At 38.1% G+C, this 23,272-nt stretch overlaps 2 protein-coding genes and 1 long non-coding RNA gene across 9 annotated transcripts in view; 1 reads left to right on the top strand and 2 right to left on the bottom strand.

Annotated features, from left to right (window-relative positions):
- The first annotated feature begins 1,677 nt into the window (after positions 1–1,677).
- On the top strand, positions 1,678–4,097 carry LOC138350462 (uncharacterized). Of its 2 annotated transcripts, XR_011222112.1 has the most exons (3): positions 1,678–1,900; positions 2,089–2,338; positions 2,638–4,097. It is a non-coding gene; the product is annotated as an uncharacterized lncRNA (long non-coding RNA). The 2 variants fall into 2 exon arrangements; XR_011222111.1 differs by having other exon boundaries at positions 1,678–2,338.
- Positions 3,619–23,272, bottom strand: part of HisT (Histamine transporter) — a 54,736-nt gene continuing 35,082 nt past the window's right edge. For all 6 annotated transcript variants that reach the window (XM_045761625.2, XM_045761626.2, XM_069301380.1 and 3 more), the window contains 7 exons: positions 22,814–22,955; positions 19,945–20,029; positions 13,770–13,881; positions 13,434–13,537; positions 12,908–13,018; positions 12,075–12,227; positions 3,619–11,936 (listed from right to left, as the gene is read on the bottom strand). In XM_045761625.2, coding sequence (XP_045617581.1) covers positions 11,792–11,936; positions 12,075–12,227; positions 12,908–13,018; positions 13,434–13,537; positions 13,770–13,881; positions 19,945–20,029; positions 22,814–22,955 — 852 coding nt within the window. In that variant the 3' untranslated portion in view covers positions 3,619–11,791. The remainder of the gene's footprint in view (positions 11,937–12,074; positions 12,228–12,907; positions 13,019–13,433; positions 13,538–13,769; positions 13,882–19,944; positions 20,030–22,813; positions 22,956–23,272) is intronic.
- LOC123770036 (piggyBac transposable element-derived protein 4-like) lies at positions 15,060–19,915 on the bottom strand. Its single transcript, XM_045761624.2, has one exon. The coding sequence runs from the start codon at positions 18,853–18,855 to the stop codon at positions 16,528–16,530; it is 2,328 nt and encodes a 775-aa protein (XP_045617580.2). The 5' UTR covers positions 18,856–19,915; the 3' UTR covers positions 15,060–16,527.

The following is a 23,272-nucleotide window of genomic DNA, read 5'->3' as shown; positions in this document are numbered from 1 at the left end:
ATTTGTAGATCAGTATTTAAAGGGAATTCGGAGATAATAATAACACAGCTGATGCCATCTGTAGGCAGAAGAGAACACTATCAACTGGCTGGTCAAAAGTGGCCATAAGATACAGCTTACGCCATCTGTTGACATCAAATTACACTTATTACAAATTATCCTACAAAATACAACTAACGCCATCTGTTTTTTTTCCAACGCACTATAAATAGCCAAACAGCAACCCATAAGGTGGGTTGTTGTGCTCGGGTAGGAGGTTCCAAGCTCCGCCCACAGATGGTATGGGGTGCATAATAAATGGCATATGATTGGTAGATATTCTTTGTTGACATTCACACAACAGCCAATCACAGGAAAGGATCAGCTAAAGGCTCCATCCACTTAATAAATCATCTTTATTCAGCACACCATCCTTGCTTATGACATTCTGCTTCAACATTAATCTACCTAAAAAGTGAAATGTTAAGTATTTAAAAGTATTAATATAGTGATAATTAAATACTGCAGGATGTAACGAGTGTTACAGAAACATGGGCTGGCTACCCGACTTGTGACGTCATCAGTGGGGGTTGCCTCACACAAATAATGATACTCTGCTCTGCCCTCTTATTCGAGTAAATTATTCAGTTAGATGGAGATTTCTGTCAGGTGCAAAACAAAAATTGCTGTTCTTTTTCACGACAACCTTGTTGTTGTGCACAAGGACCTATTTCTTAGTATAAATTTTATTCATAAAAGAGTGTTGGTATTCCCCGCAACAGCCAATCACAGGAAGGTATTTCTGGAAGCTCCGCCTCCTTATGGACTCAGCACATCGCTCTAGCTCATGGCTCTCTGTTTCAACTCTTGTATATACAAACTATGACTTTTTTCGATTACTGTTATAATTAATAATATGAGATATTAAAGTTTTTACACAAAATGGCTAAATTCTGCCATTAAATGGACTTTGTCTAGTATACTTACAAACATACACCAATTTATTACCATTGATCCATTATTAATTTCAAATGTAATGTATACTGTCTAGTTTTTTTCCTCTCGCCATTACTTGGTGCAATATTTGAGAGTTGTCTATTTATTTATCGATCCATCTATTATCTTGTATTTATATTTACAAGTTTCTGTGCTTGGAAGAAAACTCTGCATTGAATTGAGACTAATTTATTAAATAATATTATTTAGTATTAATTAATATTTACAATTATTATTAATTGCAATTATTTATAGCTTAGTTACTTTCATGTAACTCGCAATCGTACATTGTTAACATTAATAGCCCAAATTAGCACATCTTGCTTTTAAATTAGCCCAAAGAGTAGCAAGTAGCGAAATTAAAAATTTGGGAGCGCGGGGCTCTCAAAAGTAGCCCAATTCGCTATTTGTAGCCCAATCTGGCACCATTGGTCCAGGCCAGTCTACCTCAAGGATGTTCCTCGACAATATTTTGTTGTTAGAGCTAAGATACCACATTGTATTTTAGAGCAAAAAAAAACGGTAATATAATAAAGATTAAATTAGTTACAGGGTATTGGCTGTTGAATTATTTTAGTTGATTGGCTGCCAGTAATTATATTGGCATATACAGTATTGGTAATCATCCTCTTAAGAGACTGACTTGGACTGCATACCGCCCATCATTTAAGGTAATTTTAATAATAACAATAACAATAATAATAAAATTTTATTTACAGTTAATAATAATTCCCGATGTCGGAGACAGAAAACTTGTACTCAAGCTTATCGAGGTCCCCCTATTGACCTTCCCGGCCTAATGGCTGAGTGGACAGCGCTTGGTGTTCGTAGTCCTAAGGGTTCGAGTTCGATTCCTGGCGGAGGCGGAAACAAATGGACAGAGTTTCTTTCACCCTGAAGACCCAGTTCACCTAGCAGTAAATAGGTATCTGGGAGTTAGACAGCTGCTACGGGCTGCTTCCTGGGGATGTGTGTGTGTGTGTGTGAAAATTAGGATTAAGGACTTGATCAAAACACTATGCTAGTGGCTGTACAAGAATGTAAAAATTCTTGTATCTATAAATAAATAAAAAACAAAAAATAAGAAGTATGTAACCCATATCTAATTCCTAGGTGCCGATTTATCTACTAGGTGAACAGAGATACCAGGTGAATACATGCGCAATCATGTCTGTCCTACCTGGTAATCAAATCCAGCGCCTTCAGTTGTGAGCCGAAACATAGCCTACTGTGCTACAGAACCCATGGTTAAAGAAGTCTTGGCAAATGACATGCACATGTGACACAAAGAAGAATCACAGGTTTCAAGTTCAACAAGCCACAATGTAGGACTGAGAACAAGAGATGCTTTTTCACCAACTGGGTAAATGCCAAAACTCTGTTAAACTTTAAAACTCCAGCTTGAGAAAATAATCAGGATAAATAGGAGATCTTTGAGAAGCTTTCAGCTTCCTATCCTTGTTGAGGCCGCTTGAGTGTTAGTGGCCTTCAGATAAATATATGCCCGAAATGCTGTAAGTGTTAATGGCTTTGCAAGATTGTAAGAACACCAATGTTATGTACTCCCACAAACCCAATGTACCTTCTAGTATTTAAATATGTATATACTGTATTTTCAAGTTCCATATTAGTACTCGTAACTTGCTTCATTAAACTTTGCAGGGAGGCTGTTGGGTGTCAGCAGACTGTCATAAGTGGGATAAGGTCAGCCTCACTGCCCCGCTTTAAGAGAGTTTGGCTCTCATGGCAACCTCCATGAACTAAGAGATGAAAATGTGGCTGTGAAGTCCATAGAGTTACATCATATGTTCATAATGTCACAAATTTCAGACACATTGTTGACATGCAAAATGCAACCTTTTGGGGTCAATCCAGCACCACCAGGTACTTGAACCTGGAAACTTAAATCTTTGAATATAATAATTAAATAATAATTTATTGTGTCGGGGGACAGGCAGCTAAAGTGGTATAAAGAATGGTATAAATTATTGAATGGTAATGGTTAAAGAATGGTAGTAAGGTATAAAGAAAAATTATGACATCACATACAAAAATTAAATACTGAAGATGAGAAGACTATGTAAAATAAACAAAAATCTAGCATTGAATGTAATGAAATGCCTCATTCTGGTGAGGTGCCCTCTGTGTCTTCCTGAGCTAGCCACCTGATTACTAAGGAAGCCACCGAGAGGAGGCTTTCCCTAGAATCCATGTATGCCTACAGACATTACTTAAATTATCTTCTATGCAATTGTCTCAAAATTACACATATTATATATACTGTAGCTGCACTTTAACTTATTTGATGTGACACTGTTATCTTGACACAAAGATTAAGCATCCCCAACTGAATATCCTAGGTCATATTTTGGATTCATGATTCAAACACTATAGCTCATCCTGAATTTGGGCTTATTTTCCTTGACAGTAATTGTTTTATTGAGTTAAAACTCATCTTTTATGAAGACTATTTTACAGCCATGAGTCACAGGTCAAGAAAGTATTCATGATGTTCAGAAAACATATAGAGTACCATTAGTTCAAAACTGTATATGAATCTTGTAAATATACCCAAATTTTCAAATACAATATTTTTAAGTAAATATTGTCTAGTAATATTATTTGGATAATAAAATGTAGTAATAACTTTTGTTTTATAAATGCTTTATTTGTTTGAAACTTTCAACGTACAACATAGGTTGGTGAGCTCTTGCCCACACATGCTATAGCAAATCTGCACACAGCATGCTTTACTGAATGTTTGCTTGATAAAAGGGGTGAGTAAATACAGCCTGCAAAGTACACAACTCAAGATTACCCGAAATGAGGGGTCACCAAATCGAGGTTGCATTGTACTTTAATGTGAAAGAAATATTCAGACAAATAAAGATAATTATTGGGAAAAGGCACTAAGCCAGAGTAAGTATATACAGTATATACTGTACCGTATCGCTTACAAAGTTATATGAGGACAGAGTGTAGTAAAAGTGCCCAACCATTTGGACCATCTGGGATCAAAAGCCAATACTGTACTGTAGTGAGACTGTCGGTCTACCAACAAGTCCAAGTGGATGGTTACACAAGACTAAAGGGACAAAATGATTCAAACACTGCCCTTTTAACATATCCAGTGGCTTAGTGCTTACGATAATTTTTGCCTCTTACAGCTCTATACTTCACACATTTATAATAGTTTACTGCAGGTTGATATGGCACTCTCTGAGGGGTACTGTTACATACCTTTAGGAATAGATACTTAATGAAGTTTAGTTTCATGAAACAGTACATAATTTGAACTTGAACTTTAGTCTGAAAATTTTTAACATAGATTATAAATGCTGTGAACAGTTGCTGCTTTGAACAGCAAATGCAGTGAATGGTAGACAAAATACAGTACATGACCTTTCTTATGTCGGAAACTTTTAAGTATATAAATAAAACACCGTACAGTGTGATACAACAAATTTGATCTTAACAAATTAAAATGTACTCAGTTGATACTTATGTTTAAACATACATGTATAGTATATGCATTTTAATTAGAGTAATTTCATCACATATGAAGGTCCTAACATTTAAGAGCCAGTATGCAAAAGCCAATACAGTATTTACTGTAAACTCATTATAATAATAATAATAATGTTTATTCAGGTAAAAGTACATACATACAAAATGAGTTACAAACAGAATGTTGGATTTCTAGATAGAGCTAGTACATACTATGCCTAAAGCCACTAATACGCACACAGCGTTTTCGGCATAATGAATATTGTCAATGATATCTCAAGAATGTGATATGGCAATAAAAATAAAAAATTGGGGGCTGTACAATGGGATCAAACCCACACTCCTGAACTCCCCAGATACACACACACACATCTTTTACCACTTCATGGTCCAGGGGTACAAGTTCGATCCCAATGTACAGCTGTAATATTTTTGTATAATTATATTTATCCTATTTGGAAAATAGCAGTCACAATTATATTACAAATATATGTCCCAGTGCAATATGAATCCTGATGATGCTGTACATAGCCCACTCTACGCTGCAATGATTTTGATGAACACAGCACATGCTCTGCTAAATTCCAATCCCCCTTTCCCTCTCCTTACCCTGCTTCTATCCATATTATCCCATATTCTTTACTATATTCCCCCTTTTCCTTACCCCTATTCTATATTCTCCTCTTCTTTATCCCCTCTTTTTATATTTACATATTCTTTACCTCTTTCTATCCACATTTTCTTTCCTCTCCCCCTTGCTTCTACCTTTCTTCTTCGCCCAAGCACTTGGGCTGGACAGTAGAGCGACGATTTCGCTTCATGCAGGTCGGCGTTCATACTCGGCCGTCCAATTGGTTGGACACCATTCATTCCCCCCATCCCATCCCAGATCCTTATTCTGATCTTTTTTCAAAGTGCTATATACCAGTAGTCATAATGGCTTGGTGCTTTCTCCATTCCCTTTTATCTTTCTTACATCCCTATTCCTCTCTCCCTCACTTCTACTCTTATTTTATCTCTATTCATCTCTCCCTCTCTTCTAACCTCCTCCTATCCTCATTCCTTTCTTCCTCTCTTCTATCTGTTTTATATCCCTATTCTTCCTCTTATATTTCCATTCCTAATTACAGTATATCCTTTATTCCTCTTCTAACCCCCTATTTTTCTCTTCATAAAATCCTATTTTACTGCATACTGTAACTGCAAAATAAAACCAAACAAATATAAAATGTTTTAGGCTCACTGTCTTATTTACACTGTGATTGATATGCAAGACCATATTTCCTGCTATTGTTAAAACTAAAATTTTTAATATTTCATGCATGCAGTTATATCACAACCTTGTTAATTTTTTAACCACTTGCAGTTTGTACATTTCATGCATTACAAAATACCTGCATTTCTTTTGTTGTATGGGATGATTTCTGATGCACAATAACCATATAATGCATAAATGAAAGCAGGTGAAGATGATCTACAGTACAGAAACTCACAACCACTTGTAACGCAAAGAACAGCTGGGCATTTCTTACCTACGTTACCTGTACTTCATAGGAGTATAGAATAAATGCAAAAGTAGACATTACTCCCACTGTACATACCAATTACTGTTTTTTTCCTCGAGATAACTGCATATAATAACAATAAGAGGTTATGATAAGTGTTCCTTTTTGGAATGTTAGAGCTGCTGTCATCTCACATCACATTATAAAAGAGGCATGCAGATACGGAACACCAATAAACAGCTCATGCAAATAATCTTTATATGGAAGACAATGCTGGTCCTTGTAATATACTATATCACCACATATATCACCATGCATATATATTTTTATATATATGTACTGTATGTCTAATGTTTGTTACATGTATATAAACCTGAATATGTATACATTCGAAGACTAGTGTAAAGGGTCCATAGAATAACCCAAAGCCAGCTTAAATTCCATAAGAGTAAATAAAACACATTTGCTAACTATAATGCTGGTGCTGATTGTAGAACTTGCTTAGCTAAATAAATTTCGGGATTCAGCCCCTGAGCCCAATATGTGCCTCTGTAACCTCTTCCACAGCGGCTCACAGGATGGGTATTGGGTGCATAATAAATTAACTAAGCTAATTGACTTCATCTAACAGCAACTTTGGTCATACTGTATTTAATTATAAAATTAGTTTATTTCTGAATAAAATTATGTTTTTTAACAATTCAGCACCAACATTATAGTAAGCAAATGTTATATTCATTATATTCATTCTGGGGCCTGATGGCTGAGTGGACAGCACTCGGGGTTCGTAGTCATAAGAGTCCGGGTTCGATCCCCGGTGGAGGTGGAAACAAACGGGCAGTTTTTTCTCCCTTATTCTCCTGTTTACCTAGCAATAAATAGTTACCTGGGAGTTAGACAGCTGCTTCCTGGGATTGTGTGTGTGTGTGTGTGAAAATTAGGATTAAGGACTTGTTCAAAATGTTGTGTGCTAGTGGCTGTACAATATTTTAAGAACTCTTGTACTGTATATATAAATAAAAAAATAAAAATAAACATTATTAGATATATAATTTAAAAGAGGTTTGGGTGGTTTTAGGCAATTCTATGGACCAAGTGTAAACAGTATTCATTTGGACCCAACCCACATGTCTGAAAATGAAGAAACAACTATGTTTTGGTCCATTTTGGACCATTATAAGTCGTATAAATACATGACTTCATAGTAGTCCATGACTGATCGAATGTCGTCTTTTCTTCATTTCAGATGTGTGGGTTGGGTATCAACTCTTCAGTCACGTTACTGTGACTCATCTTCTGCATATTCATATATAGATATAAATTTCAATTTACACCCGCTTCTGGGAAAATGTAAAAATGAGTGTATAGCCATACAAATACAGACTACCCTCATTACAAAATGAGCATTTGCTGTTGTAGGGTTGGCAGCATGCCGTATGTCACTACCCCCCACTAATGTTTCATTACTCTTTCAATATATACACCATTTTTAACCATTACACATTTCTATCTTGTAAAAGAGTACATAGGAGGATATTAGAGTGGTTGTATACATATAAGAACAGTATAAATTTATACAGAAAATCAATCCAGATAATTTGTCGACTCATACAACTGTACAGATTTGGAGAAATGTTGGGACAAGTATAATTCTTTGGAAATAAAACTTAGCAATTAGCTAACAACTCTGGACCAGAATAAAATCATTGCATACGGTTACCAATTTGCGTGTGAACTTAATTTTTAGATATTCAGATAAATATTGCCTAGAAAAAATTATAGATATAATATAATTATATTTTATTATAAATATTATATACATAAATATAATATTATAATATATAGATATATTATATAATACTGTATATAAAATGTTGATATATCTATATCAACAGAACTCCCACATACAGTACCTCAATGTTCCCAGTCTGACTCAACACAGCAGTAACACTATGCAAATCAAGTTCTAACTTGTAAAAATAGACTCCAAAATGCAATAAAATGTTACCCTTTAACAAATCTAAAAAGAGTAGTAATGATGTACCCAATTTATATTTTGTGGTTAATTCGAGCGATAGGTCTGCTACTGTACTCTTCATAGCATTTCTACCCATCGAGTCTTTAGTCTAAATGTTTAACTACTGTTGCTGTTACTTTTGCCAACCGTTTATAATCACTGTATATAATGTAATAATTCTCATTTATTCACCAAATGATCACTACCATAAATAACACCTAAATATGTACTTACTGTAGTACTGACTCAAAATTCATTTCTGTATATTTAATCAGCTTTTTCTAGCATTAAGTATCCTATCTGCAAATAATATAATCTGCATATAATCAATGTACAACGTAACTGCATGTGATCGTTATTAAAACTTGCTTGTGAAGCCGCGCATACTAAAAAGCCTTACAAAAGAATGCACTTTCATAAACAGTTCTTATAAATCTGAATTGTAATACTGTATATTCCTATGTACTCTTTTTTTTTTTTTAAACAACATAGTTTAATGTTCATCTTCTGTTTACACCAACATGCTGTCAATCATTGGCTCTGTTGTCCTTGTGTATACAGTACATCCATACATATCTCTCCCATACACATTCACGCACACACACACGACAAAGAGTACTAGGAAGACGGGACACCACAAGCGTAGTTCTCATCCTGTAACTACACTTAGGTAATTACATTAAGTAAGCATACACACACACAGATCAGGTAAGCACATACATACACACACACACACACACACACACACCAGGTAAGCACACACACATTATGTAAGTGTGTGCACACACACACCAAACCACTAGTACGCATTGTAAATATGAATGTCTTTGTCCTACATACACCTCTCCTTGCCACTCTATATACACCACTACCTCCTGGTATATATATTATTATTTCACTTAGAGAATATAATTCTTAATTCTTTAATTACTAGATCTTTATATGTAAAATTGCACAAGCAGTGAACAAAAGTATCCAAAATTGGGTGGGTTCACAGAATTCCTCAAAACTACCAAGACTGTCTTAGAATTGCATAATTTAGAAAATGTTAAATATATTTTCTTACTACAGTATAATATTGGTAATGCATGTAGAATATCAATAAGCATAATTTTGCTGAGAAATAAGCTACTTTTATAATGAAATATGCCAAGATAGGTGGTGGGTGATGCCAAAGTAAGTCGGTAATGAGCTAAGATTGTTGACCTAATTTTGTATCTCATTATGAAATGAGCTTATTTTCTAGTAAAATTATATTTATTCACATTCTATATTCATTACCAATGTTATGGTAAAAAAAAAGTAGTTCTTTATTTGTGTAATTCTAAGAAGTTTTGGGTTATTCTACAGACTGTAAATGGACACCTAAAATTAATTTTAATCCATGAAAAAGGGATACTTTAGGACTACTATAAATGGACACCAGACAAAGAAAGGGCATTCTCTAAGAGGATGAAGACATGCAGAGAAACATATGTAAATTAGAAAGTCATAATAATGCACATCTTTGTATCACCAATTTTTAATACAAATGGAAGTCCAGAGTTAGGCAAGCTCTCTTTGACAACATTTGCCAGAAAGCATAGATTATCATCTCACTTTTAATGTCCATCAAAAGACAGCTCCACATTGTTTATGTGTAACTTCATTATTACACACAGTAATATTAATACTGTATTTGCTGGCAGATACAACACATTGTTATTACATTAAGTAGCTTGTTGTAAGTAGCTGTAGCTTGTGTAAGAACCTGATACATACATGGTAATAGGGAAGCTGTATTTTAAAATCTTTTACAAAATTATATGATGCAACATACTAGAGTATAATTTTCAACAAAATATTCTTGTAAAATAGGGATGCATCTTAAGCATAAGAATATGAGAATTAAGGAAACTGCAAAAGGCCTATGGACCCATGTGATGCAGCTCCTATTTATATCCACTCAGACTCGTTCATATATGTGTAAAACCTATTCTTGAAACACTTTAGCAATCCTAAGCCTATTGAGTTACCAGCATTTACCTAGGTCTTTCCCAAATCTAAATTTATAAAATTAATATCCACTGTTCCGTGTTCTATTTTCTGTTGATATATTTACCACCTTATTTATATTCCTCTGGTTATACTCCTTTCATCTATTTGTGCATCTCATATGCCAGAAATACAGTATATATTACTGGTAGACATAAACATCCTGTACTTAGCTAATGGAAGCGTGTTCGTAAACGTTTGCTCTTTATTAACTAGAATTGGTACTCACTGACACTTATCACAATTTCCATCAAGCATATATTTTACTCTAAATTCATTCTGTATACAGTACAGTACTTGATTTATACTTAATTTTTACAGGAATATCACATATAGTAAATTAAATATAAGTTGAGTAATGATAAAATGCTTCATAAAGATTAGGGAAAGCAATTTTCCTGTTACAGTGCATATTTTCCTTTTTTTGTCCCTCCTGTACTGTAGTTATAACCTTTTAATGAGGTTACAGCTAAGTTTTTACAGGTTCCATTTAGTTCCATAAGCCTTAGGCCTTGTCCATCTCACGCCTGAATCTTGGACCACATTACAAGTTATGAACCTTGAACCTTATCATAAGCTGTAAAATTTGAACCATATCCATCTCAAGATTTAATCTTAGACCATATCAAAAGCTGTAAACCTTTGACCACATCACAAGCTGTAAACTTTAACCTTGGACCACATCACAAGCTGCAAACCTTGAACCATATCACAAGCTGTAAACTTTGGACCATCTCCAACTAAAGATTTAACCTTGGACCACATCACAAGCTGTAAACTTTAACCTTGGACCACATCACAAGCTGTAAACTTTAACCTTGGACCACATCACAAGCTGCAAACCTTGAACCATATCACAAGCTGTATACTTTGGATCATGTCCATCTCAAGATTTAATCTTGGACAACATCACAAGCTGTAAACCTTGGACCATACAGTATCACAAGCTGTAAACCTTGGACCATGTACATCTCAAGCCTTAATCTTGGACCTCATCATAGGTTATAAACCTTGTACCATGTCCATCTCAAGCTTTAATCTTGAACCACATCATAAGGTGTATGCCTTGGACCACGTCTGTCTTAAGCTTTAATCTTGGACCACGTCAATCCCGAGCCATAATGCTAGGAAATAAAATATTTTCTTTTTCAACAATTTTTCTTACCTGGTTAGTAAGTCATAATGTACCATTTTTATACTAACTTTTAATGACCAGACGTAATTAATATTTTGGTATAATGTTCAAGACCACATACGGCTAATACCTGTACAGTATAATTGATCAAGATAGTGACTATCGTGTTGACGACACCCGAGGCAAACTTTGGAGAGGTTTTATTTTGTGGCTTTAAAAATTAATTTTGATAGCTTATGGTCTGTGCAGCTGTGGAATAAATCACGGAACGTGTTTGAACTAACACTTCTTATAAAGATAAAAGAATATATATTACAAACTGTGCCATTACAATGCTCGATACCATTAATATAAAACATGGACCGTAATACAAATGTTAGCTTTACAAAAGTAGCTGCCCAGGTATAATATTTATGTTTGCACTGTTTAAAGCATCACACAGCATGCCCAAAATAGTCTTCCTTCGTGATTTATATGTGCAATCACATTATATTCTGCATGCATAAACTGGCATATTGTAATACTGTCAGTACCTTAGTTTAATATTTTTACTCAATATTATCAACCAAAAACGGCTACTATTGGTATCAAATTATGGAACTGTGATGTGGCACATGCTCAGACTCGTGGTCCGTCATTGTCCAAGTCAACAGCTGTCTTGTGTGCTGCTTGCCTCCGCAGATCCTCTCGAATACAAGCAGTCATGATACACCCTACAAACAGCACGGCTACCAGAAGCAAGTTTGCTGCCATGTCACCATAACTGTCAGAAGGTATAAGGATAAAACGTGTTGAATGCTGTGATTCACAAGAAAACAGATGAATATAAGCTGTATAGAAATGATTATGACTGTTGCTCATGGCTGGCATAACTGCCAGTCAAAACAATACAGAAACTTACCTACTAAAGAGCTGACCATCTGCCATGGTACAAAATATACCAAAGAACTGGGCTGAAGCATTGAGCAGACCAGAGCTAGTACCCTCAGCTTCAGGGTAAGTCAGTTCGGCTGCAAACTCGAAACCAACTGGCAGGTAACCCGTCATGAAGAACCTGTGAGGCAGTTTGATAACATTGTGTGAATAAAATATTATTATTATTATCATTAATTTCTTCAACAATTATTACATGTTAGCTAACCTCTCAAATAGTATTAACAACAAATAGTATTAACACAACAAATAAAAAATTGAAGTATAAAATTTAAAGTTATGCCCAAAATACTGTTCGTAACTAGTGACTTCAAATAATATATGATTACTGTACCTACTACATAATTAAATCAATTAAAAAAATAGCATAAATAAAATTTTAAGAATAAGATGCAGAGATATAGAGGGGAAAAAACAAATAATGACTATGGAGATACTGTATAACAAATAAGAGATGAGTAAGAATATCAATATGGTTATGAACTAATGTAACATGTATTATGGAAAACCTGCAAATGCATTTGTGAATAAAATTAATACATTAATTACAATTAACTTATGAACCTAACTTACTGGGAGACTAATGAACTTACTGGGAGATTTAAAGAGAACTACTGTATCTACAACTATCTATGAATGTTATAGGCATAATGTGATAAAGAAGTAGCTGATAAAATAGGTACTGTATATGGGCTTTCATGAAAAATTGGACATCTTAATAAGTATGAAATGCTAAGTGTAAGAACCTGGCTTAAGATAAGGATTTCAAGAGCATAAGAAATCATAAAATCATGGACTTACCCTAAAAGTCCAGCCATGACAAAAACCATCCACAGGGTATCTAGGTGAAACACAAAGGTGTAGGCAAGCATAAACACCATTGATGAAATGTACACTGAGAGCGTCACAAGTCTGTAGAAAAAATACATTAATAGGAGTGAATTACCATATGCTTACATGGTTTAAAAATGATATTCAAACATCTTTGCACCTGTGCATTTCTATATGTATGTCATGAAGACCTTGGGCAATAAAGGAAGGTGACCCATAGTGTTTTCTCTATCAGTGCCACAGAAAAATAATAATCTGAGCTTGTTGACCAAACCATACATTAGAAAGTGAAGGGACGACAACGTTTCGGTCCATCCTGGACCATTCTCAAGTCGATTGTGTATTCAATCACAATTAAGTCGATTATGTACACAATCAACTTGAGAATGGTCCAGGATGGACTGAAACGTCATCGTTCCTTCACTTTCTAGTGTGTGGTTTGGTCAACATATTTCAGCCACGTTATTGTGACTCCTCGTCTGCAATCTGAGCTTACTTGAACTTGGCCGTCTTGTCAAGGATGAAGCCACACACAATAGATCCCAGCATGCCAGCCAGAACAATCAGTAACCCAATACGTCCAGCATTCTCTGTCTCGCCCTGCAAGATAAAATCTTATTTACTATAACTCTCTGACTACATACAGTACTGGTACTGTATTTACATTTGACATACTGTTTTCATGCTGTTTGTTACTTCATTTTGCAGTTAAAAAAAAAAAGTTAGTTCATCTTATATTTCCAGTAATATACATTAATGTTCATTCCATATCTACAATTATAAATCATAAAAAAAAATATTTATATAGTGAAAAAAATACACTGATGCTGACCGGGAAGTGTGCGAGGACAACCTGGTTGAGGAGCGTGGAGATGGCATAGAAGGCACCCACATTAATTCCATACGAAATCAGCAATAAAATATAGCCTGGATTTTTCATCAATCTGAAACACACACAACCTAATGATAATAATTATCTAATCATAGAGGATCATTCATTCTGTAATCAGAGGACACTTGGTAATAATAATAATAAAAAAGCATTCCATAAATGTATACCAGAATATCCACATAACTACATAACAAATGTCTGTAACTGTAACGATCAATTGTGGTTCCACTTCTATAAAAACACCACAGCATCACCGATGGTCTCCCCCTAACACCGTATAAGCATCACAGAATCATCTCTACTCTCTTGCCCTTCCCAAGTCATCTGAGCAATACAAAGAAGTCATCAGATTGTATATGTTTGGAGTGTCAGAAAGTCTTTAAAACAGTTCTTCCAACTAATGTAAGTGAACAAATAGAAGAAACACTGAAGGTGTGGTCCAGTGGGTAAAGGAATACCGAATCAATAGTTGTGAGAAAAGTTATCAGTAGTGAGATCTTACAGCCGAGTCCAATCGTAGTCTACGTTCTCTCTCCCTTTCCCCTAAAGTCTTTGTTCACCTAGCAGTAGGTTTACCCAGGAGTTAGGCAACTGTTGTGGGTTGCATCCTGGGGGAACGTCAGTACTGTAGTTCGGCCTGGGGGAACTTAGATTTTTTTTCTGACCTAGATAAAAATTTTGGAACAATATATGAGACACTTCTTTTTATTTACCTTGAATTGAATTGTCCTACTTGTCTGATATGATGCTTTTTTGAAGAGCAAAGATATACAGTACTTCTATTAACCAGTTTAAAAGAGAAACTAAGAAATATCTAGAAAATATAATGTGACAGATTTCACTTGCATTTCCTCATCCAAAATAAAACATTTTTGTGGTTTGCTGTTATTGTAAATTTTATATACTAAATAGTCTTATGTTTTTTTTTTATTTTTTGTTTTACTTATATATACAAGTGTTTTTACATTCTTGTAAAGCCACTAACACACATAGCGTTTTGGGCAGGTCCTTAATCCAAATTTTCATTGGAATACGACCCACCAAATCATTTAAACAAGATACTCATTCACTGCTGGGTGAACAGGGGCATACCATTAAGGATTGGCACCCAGTCAATCCTCCCTGGCCAGGATACGAACTGATGCCAAAGCACTCGCAAAACGCCGGGTGAGTGTTTTACCACTGTGCCACGGGGACTGCCATGACGCAGGAATTCCCAGGAAACTGTCAGGGCGAAAAATCGTTTAACAACCAAGTACCCATTTTACTGTTGAGTTAAACAGAGGCTACAGTTAAGGATTTGCGCCCAGTAAATCCTTCCCTGCCAGGATACGAACCCAGGACCAAGCACTCGCAAAACGCCAGACGAGTGTCTTACCACTTCACCATGGAGACTGTTTGTGATAATGACAAGCTATGTATTTGGTACATGTGGTACATGTGCAAAGGAACATGGTTATAAACTAAGTACCCAAATCAGCTACATAGATATTATAAACAATTATTTCAGTGTCAGAGCTGTAAATAATTGGAATGCACTAAGAAAAGGAGGTACACTCCTAAATTTACCTCAAGCCCATTAACACTAGTGGTCTCTATGAAAACAGGAAACTGGCAGCTTGTTAAAGGTCCCCCTATTTGCTCTGATGATTTTTTCAACTGGATTTTAGAACTTAACAGTTTTGGCATTTCACCCATATGGTTATAGAGCCATGGAACTGCCTACCCGCAGAAGCCGTATATGCTAAAACTCTTGTTGGGTTTTGAAATACAACTGGAAAAAATCATCAGGACAAATGGGAGGATATTTGACAAGCCGCCGGCTTCCTGTTCTTGTCGAGGACAGGTAAATTTATGGGATCGGCAGGTAGGCGGTTGCAAGGGCTAACACTTACACGCTTCGGGCTACCGAGCGCCAGACCGCCTCAAGGTGGGCCGGGCGGTCCATGTGAGCGCGCGGTAAATCTGAAAAGTGTATAATCTTTTCAAGTTTGTCACCTCAATACTCGTCCTATTTTTTTCATTTTGGTATCAATGTGTTCGCAATAGAATTCCCTACAGGAGTATATGCATATACAGACCAGAAGCCCGGCGTACCACCCGCACCAAACCGAGAAATTGACAGCACGTTATCCCTGAGCGCACAAGAGCAATAAAATGTGTATACTCTTTTCACTTTGGTCACCTAAATTCTCGTCCTAGGTCTTTTAATTTGGTATCAATGTATTCGCAATAGAATTCCATACAGGAGTATATGCATATAATGCCCAAAACCGAGGAGCGCCCCACCCGCTGCCAAGCCCAAAGCAGGCCATGTGTTACAGGTGACGGAACACCCATTGGCCCGCCAGCTACACCCACATATCCTGCTCACAAATGTTTAGTATTTTTTCTGGTTGACGACATCAATTTTTGTGTTACAGCGCTCATTTTGGTATCAAATTGTTCCCAATAGAATGCTGTAGATGGATATATGCATATAATGGCAAATTGAAGAACAATATTGCCAATACAGTAAGATAAAGTATAAACCACAATATAAAATATATAAAAAACAAAAACTGCTTACCAATCCAGTGTTGTTTGTGGAGCATGACATGGGTTGAGCATTAGTTTTATCCACTCCACTGCTCCAGGAAAACGTTTCCCGAAGTGTTAACCCATGGTTTTTATAGGTGGAGTGGATGGTGGGCAAGCATTACTGCTTATCAGCCCAGAATTGTTTCTTGCGATGGTATTTGCTGTAGCATGGTGCCGCACACAGTGGCACATTACAGGACTTGCACTTATACCTGGTGTCCCTCCTTTTACTAGACATTTTGCAAACACGACACCTCAGACGCTTCTGTATCTTCACTAGGGAATGGCACAAGTTCCTGTTCAGACGTTCTGGATTATCCATAATACGGGTTTTTTTCCTAGCAGAAGCACCACTAGGTATATTCTGACTCTTGTCTTCTGAGTCAGATGATGAATGTGCAACTGGAGGTGAAGGGAATGGTGGCCGCCTCACACCTGATGGTCCGGGTGTTGCAACATTGTGGCCAGTAGATGTGCTCTCATTGTCATGTACATCAGCAGCATGTGTGATGTTATCATTTTGCAGAGGCCAATTCTTAGGCTGAAAGTACAGTAGTGACGAAATGACTACTTCGTGGAAATGGAGTAATGTGAGTTTCTTTGTATCTGTTGTGTAGTAATTGTATAACACAAAAGCATTATGGATAGCCATTTGCAGAAAGTAGAACGTCATTTTCTTCGTCCACTTGTAACTTTTTCGTGTGAATTGATAATATTTGACCATTTGGTCGAAGTGATCAACACCTTTCATGTGTGTATTGTAGTCACAGATTGCGTTTGGTTTGTTCACAGTGACCTGTTGCAATGAAAATGTTCCGTCAGGTTTGCGTACTCGTTTCCTTCGTTCCACTTGTTGTGTATCTGCATTGTGGCAAGTTGTGATGAGTGAAACAACTCGCTTATCTTTCCACAGAATTATAAAAGTATTGTCCTTCCGTCGAAATACAGTTTTATCTACTGGCATTTTACCCTTTGCTTGGACCTGAAGACTTTTAGGTCCACCACGCTGACCACGCTGCAATCTGATAGTACCACAGGTGTACACCCCTTGTTCAAGCAGCAATTCACTCAGTCGAACAGAGTTATAGTAGTTATCCATATATAAATGATAACCTTTGTTCTTCAGTGGTTCAATCAAGCCCATAACCGTTTCAATCGTCGTCTTCCCACTGCCTGCATACACTTCAAAATCATAGATGTAACCAGTCTGGGATTCAGCTAGCATGTAGAGCTTTATTCCATACTTATCAGGTTTATTTGGATTATAAGTCTTGAAAGCTAGACGGCCACGCCATGCCATTGTGCCTTCATCCAAACGCATATTTTTCTGAGGAATGTATAATGTTTTGAATTTTTGTGTGAGATATTGCATGACTGTTCTAACTTTGATTAGTCTGTCTGGATTGTCTTTTGCAATGGCATTACTGTTATAAATATGAAAATACTTTGAAATCAATTCATATCGTTTCGAAGTCATAAAAGTATTGAAACAAGGTACATGCCAAAATTTACCTGTTTGCCAGTACATTCTGATCCTTGGCAACCTCAAAATGCCCATCAATATTGTTAATCCCAAAAATCGGGCCATGTCTTTTACACTCACTGGTTCCCATCTATTGCTTGTGTTGGTCAAAGTAGGTGCATTGCTTTGGGTAGCATACAAGTTAGTCTCATAGACCATGTATTTCAGCAAACTTTGCGTAAGAAATAATTGTACAAATCCCAGAGGAGTGCTAGGCACAGGACAAGTCAAGCCTGGTACTCCTATATAACTGTCTACAAAGGGTGGAGTATTGTCAGTAGACCAGGCTTCATCAGAACTTGTTGGTGGGGTGCGTGTGGTACCCGCGGTACGAGTTCCCATACCACGCCGTGCACGTATGGCAATATAAACATCATAATCCTCGCTCCCCTCACTTTCAGTTTCATCATCATCTGCTGTTTCCGTTTCAATGAATTCACTATCTAAATCACTGTCACTATCAGCACTTTCTGTATCGGATAAATCATCACATATAGCCTGGAATTTTGAGGGTGCGAGTCTCACCCTACTGTACTTTTGGTGCACACTACCTAGCTTCTCTCTCCGAAGTTTCACTGATTTCTTCCTGGAATGGCTCTGTTCTTGATCACTATCCATCTTGGAGTAAACGCAGAGAGAGTAAACGCAGAGAGTTTTTAAAGCCGCAGTAAGAAATATAGCGGAGGAATATAGCCGGAACGTTGACACGTTTGGGACGCGAGGGAAGGAAGGCGCGGTCACTAGCGTGGGAGGATAACACATGGGCCTACCTCGTGGGTCGCGCTGCCTCGGTGCCACATGGGCCATCAAGGAAAATGGGAAGACGTTGGCGCCAATTTTAAAACCAGTCCCCCCAAAATCGGATAAAAACCTGAATTTTGGCAAAATTTTTAATTTTTGACGTGATGCATCGTTCCCACACATTCGCCTAATAAATTTTTGACGCCATACTGCGTCGTCCCTGCGCGAAATCCCGGGTGTAAAAGCATGCGTTTTCTATCCTATACGCTGTGGCTTGTTGAGCTTGAAATCGTTGCTCCTTGTTTGTGTTACATCTGACCTTTTGAGGAAATTGTCTCGATCAACTCCATATACTTCATATATACAGCTTAAAATTTAAGGCCCTGGTAGTACAGTATGGTTCAGTCTTGACTCACAATCCAGAATTCCGGATTCGAATCCTGGGTGGAACAGAAATGGCTGGGTGCATTTCCTATCACCTAATGACCTGTTCAGTAAATAGATACCCCCCCCCCCTGGGGTTAGCTTATTGTGGGGTTGCATTCCGGGCAGCAGTTCGACCTTGGGGGAGACCTTAATATAATCCTAACGTGTATATACACTGGCCGTCTGTCCCCGAATACAATGACTTTTATTAATTAAAATGTAGATATGACCACCTAATGTCCTTGAGAACTTGTACATCGCTGAATTGCAGGTTGAGGTAAGGGGAACCAAGATCTGACCCTAGAAGCATATAACTGGGTCCAGACGTGTCATCTGTCATCCAGCATCTGTCACTTATAATGGTCACACGTAGGCGAGGAGTCACAATAACCTGGCTGAAGAATGTTGACCACACCACACACTAGAAGGTGAAGGGACGACGACGTTTTGGTCCGTCCTGGACCATTCTCAAGTCGATTGTCACAATCGACATTCTCAAGTCGATTGTCACAATCGACATTCTCAAGTCGATTGTCACAATCGCCGAAACGCTGCGCGTACTAGTGGCTTTACAAGAATGTTATTACTATGCTATGTATCCTCACGATCCCAATGTACCTTCTTGTATAAATATAAATAAATAAATAACAATCGACTTGAGAATGGTCCAGGACGGACCGAAACATCGTCGTCCCTTCACCTTCTAGTGTGTGGTCTGGTCAATAATGCTCACACTATAAATTACCAAAAATCACAGAATCACCCGTAGACTCACGCCCTTAGGCCTATACAAACAATTTATTTAATAATCATGATTTAAAACAAAAAAAAACATTCATTATTTACCTGAGAACACCTTGGAAGTAGGATCCCGTTTCTTCCTGAATGAGGGCGGCTGTGCTGGGTGGGGTAGGAGGCTTCTCTCTGAATACTGTGGAGGGTATAACAGCGGTGGCAAGTATTTCAATAGTCATACAATGAAAGGTGTGAGTTTTGACATGCTGGACTAGTGGTGGGGAGGCGAGAACCTCCCTGGAAACTAAGTGTAAGGCAAACAGTAAGTTTTGTCTGAAACAAATTGCGTAATAGTGGTTTTATGTTATCTTTAACCCCTGTATCTTCAATTCTATCTGTCTTATGTTCTTTGTATGTATTTTATTATTATTATTATTATTATTATTATTATTATTATTATTATTATTATTAAGTAAAGCATTGTAAAATAGAACATTGTAATGTAATGCAGAGAATGTCACAATAACGTGGGGTCGCGGCAGTGCAGTTGGGTTTGTTCTTGACTCACAATCGGGAATCCTAGGTTCAAACCTCAGAGGGAACAGAAATGGTTGGGCACATTTCCTATCACCTAATGCCTTTATCCACCTAGCAGTAAATAGGTACCCAGGAGTTAGTAAATCTTTGAATATGTCAGATATTAAGTCATTGCACATCCTCTCAAGTGTACTCTATATATATCAAATTCTGAACTTCAGTGCTAATCCCGCAGCCCTTCCTCCTGAGCTTCCTCAACGTCAAGAAACTGTCGTACTAAAGTGCCCTCTTCTAGCCTACCAGAGGACCCAAAACAGAAAACGGGACAGTATGCGACAATCTATTAGGAGGACGCGTTGAACCTTAACCGCTTCCTAGAAGGTTGTAAGAGAACCCATTGGCACCTCACCAGAGACAAATATCTATTTAATATTCCAAAAAGTGCGACTTTACCAAAGTAGAAATGCTCTGTAAATCAAGGGTCCCAAAATCTGAAAGACCTTCCCAATCACATCAAAGAACTCGTAAATTTACGACTACGGCGGGTAGGTGGTTCCATGGGTTTATAACCCTATGAGCATCTCCTGTTTTTTAGTCCTAAAATGTGACTTGTTGAGCTTGAAACTGTTGCCCCCCCCCCCCTTGTGTTACATCTGACCTTTTAAAGAAGTGGTCTGGCTTAACATCCTTCAACCAGTTCAATATTTTAAAAATTTCAATAAAAATGTTAAGGTTACACTTGGACGGAATATGGTTCAATATGTTAGTAGGATGCAATTGCTCAGTGTCTATACCCAACGCAGAGAAGACTATATGCTACAAATCATAGTTAAATATGGCTATACATGGTTTTATATAATCAGTATATCTAATGAAATGCGATACTTGTGCGAAGAGATATTATCAGCTTTGGTGTAGCAGGTATGATAGAGGAGCGAGATATGCGGGGAGTCACCTGGGACAATCAGAGCAGGAAGGTGCCTTAAGTGATGGAACTAATATGATGGATGTTGGTGCGAGAGTTGATATGATGGATGTTGGTGTGATTAAGAAGTAAAGAGGCGGCATTCTGTCATGTTATACACTCGGCACGAACGCACGCACGCACACACGCACACACACACACACACACACACACACACACACACACACACACACACACACACACACACACACACACACACACACACACACATACACACACACACACACACACACACACACACACACACACACACACACACACACACACACACACACACACACACACACACACACACACACACACAGGAGGGGGTAGGTAGGTACTAAGAGAGAAACTGCAGGTAAATGTGTTGAAAGCATCAACAAGCTATATATCAAGCATCAGCGCAGCATCAACAACATGGGAGAGTGAGAGAGCAGAGACCCAGCAGCGCTCTGCTGTACGGGATGTTATGGGGCTTAACGAAGTGTTCCTGCTGGCGGTCTGCACAGTGAAGGGTCGGGTCACCAGGAAGACCGATTTAAACTACCATGCCCTGCCCTCTTCTGCCCCTTGTCCGCTCCTACTTTGTCCTCGACCTGCTCTGTCCCAACCCGTTCCTGCCTTCTGCTACGGTCCGGCCCTATATCCTGCCCCCTTCTGCCACTGTGTCTGGCTCTATCCTGCCCTCTTCTGCTACGGTCTGGTCCTCTACTCTATGGTTAATCTACAGCTGTTTTCGCTCACTCGTCCTAACTGTTAATACCTCGTAATTGTTTTATCTGTTCATTTGTCTATCTGTCTGCCTCTCTCTCTCTCTCTCTCTCTCTCTCTCTCTCTCTCTCTCTCTCTCTCTCTCTCTCTCTCCCTGGCTATTTGTACTCATCTCTGCTAATTCTGGTAACTTTTTTTCCAATTAAAGTGTTGGCACCGTCGACAGGAAAGAGGCTAACCTGACTAGCATTTACCTATATGCAGCATCTATCAGCTGTGCCGCGTGGTGCCACGTCGTGCCTACACGCCCAACTGAACCCTCCTCGTGCTGGCACTGTGCCTCAAGGTGATGTACGCTACGCTACACTTTTGGCAGTCTTGCCAGAGATTCTATGCAGGCGTATCCTGGCTGCTAAAACATAGTATTTAGCTCTGGAGAGAGAGAGAGAGAGAGAGAGAGAGAGAGAGAGAGAGAGAGAGAGAGAGAGAGAGAGAGAGAGAGAGAGAGAGAGAGAAATCTATGGAGTACATATAATAAAGGAAAAATAGATTGGGATTCAAAATACATGATAACCGCCGATAAGAAATGCGGGATCCAAGAGATAACAGCTCGATCCTGCAGGCACAGAGAGTAAATAAACAAGTACACACACACACACGCACGCACACACACACGCACGCACGCACGCCCGCACACACACACACGCACGCACACGCACACACACACACACACACACACACACACACCCACCCAGGTGGACTCACCGAAGATGATGGCGATGAAGAGGGCGGTGGTGAGGCCGGCTATACTATAGAACATGACGGAGAGCCACTTGCCCACCACCTCCAAATCCATGGAGTCCGGCACTATGGCTGGCGGCAGCAGGAACCCCAGCGCCACTCCCAGCTGACACACACACATGTAAACAAATGATGCCATGAGTGTAAACAATATGACGTCATAAAAACAAATATTGCCATGAGTGTAAACAACATGACGTCATAAAAACAAATAGATGCCATGAGGGTTAATGTTATGCCGAAAAGGTTATATTTATTACGGAGTGGCAACGTGATAGAATTCACAGGGGTGGCGGGGGAAGGGACCTGACTAAGTGGTGGCACGGGCATGAATAGCCCGTAATATACGGCTGAGCACCTCCGTTCATTACTGACCCCCGTCTTTGGTATGATAACAAAGTCTTGTTGAGATCAATATAAGTC

The sequence above is a fragment of the Procambarus clarkii genome, chromosome 45 (genome assembly GCF_040958095.1).
Source record: "Procambarus clarkii isolate CNS0578487 chromosome 45, FALCON_Pclarkii_2.0, whole genome shotgun sequence".
NCBI classification, from domain to species: Eukaryota; Metazoa; Arthropoda; class Malacostraca; order Decapoda; family Cambaridae; genus Procambarus; species Procambarus clarkii.
Note: the sequence above shows the minus strand (reverse complement) of the source record. Positions and strands in the feature narration are given on the sequence as shown.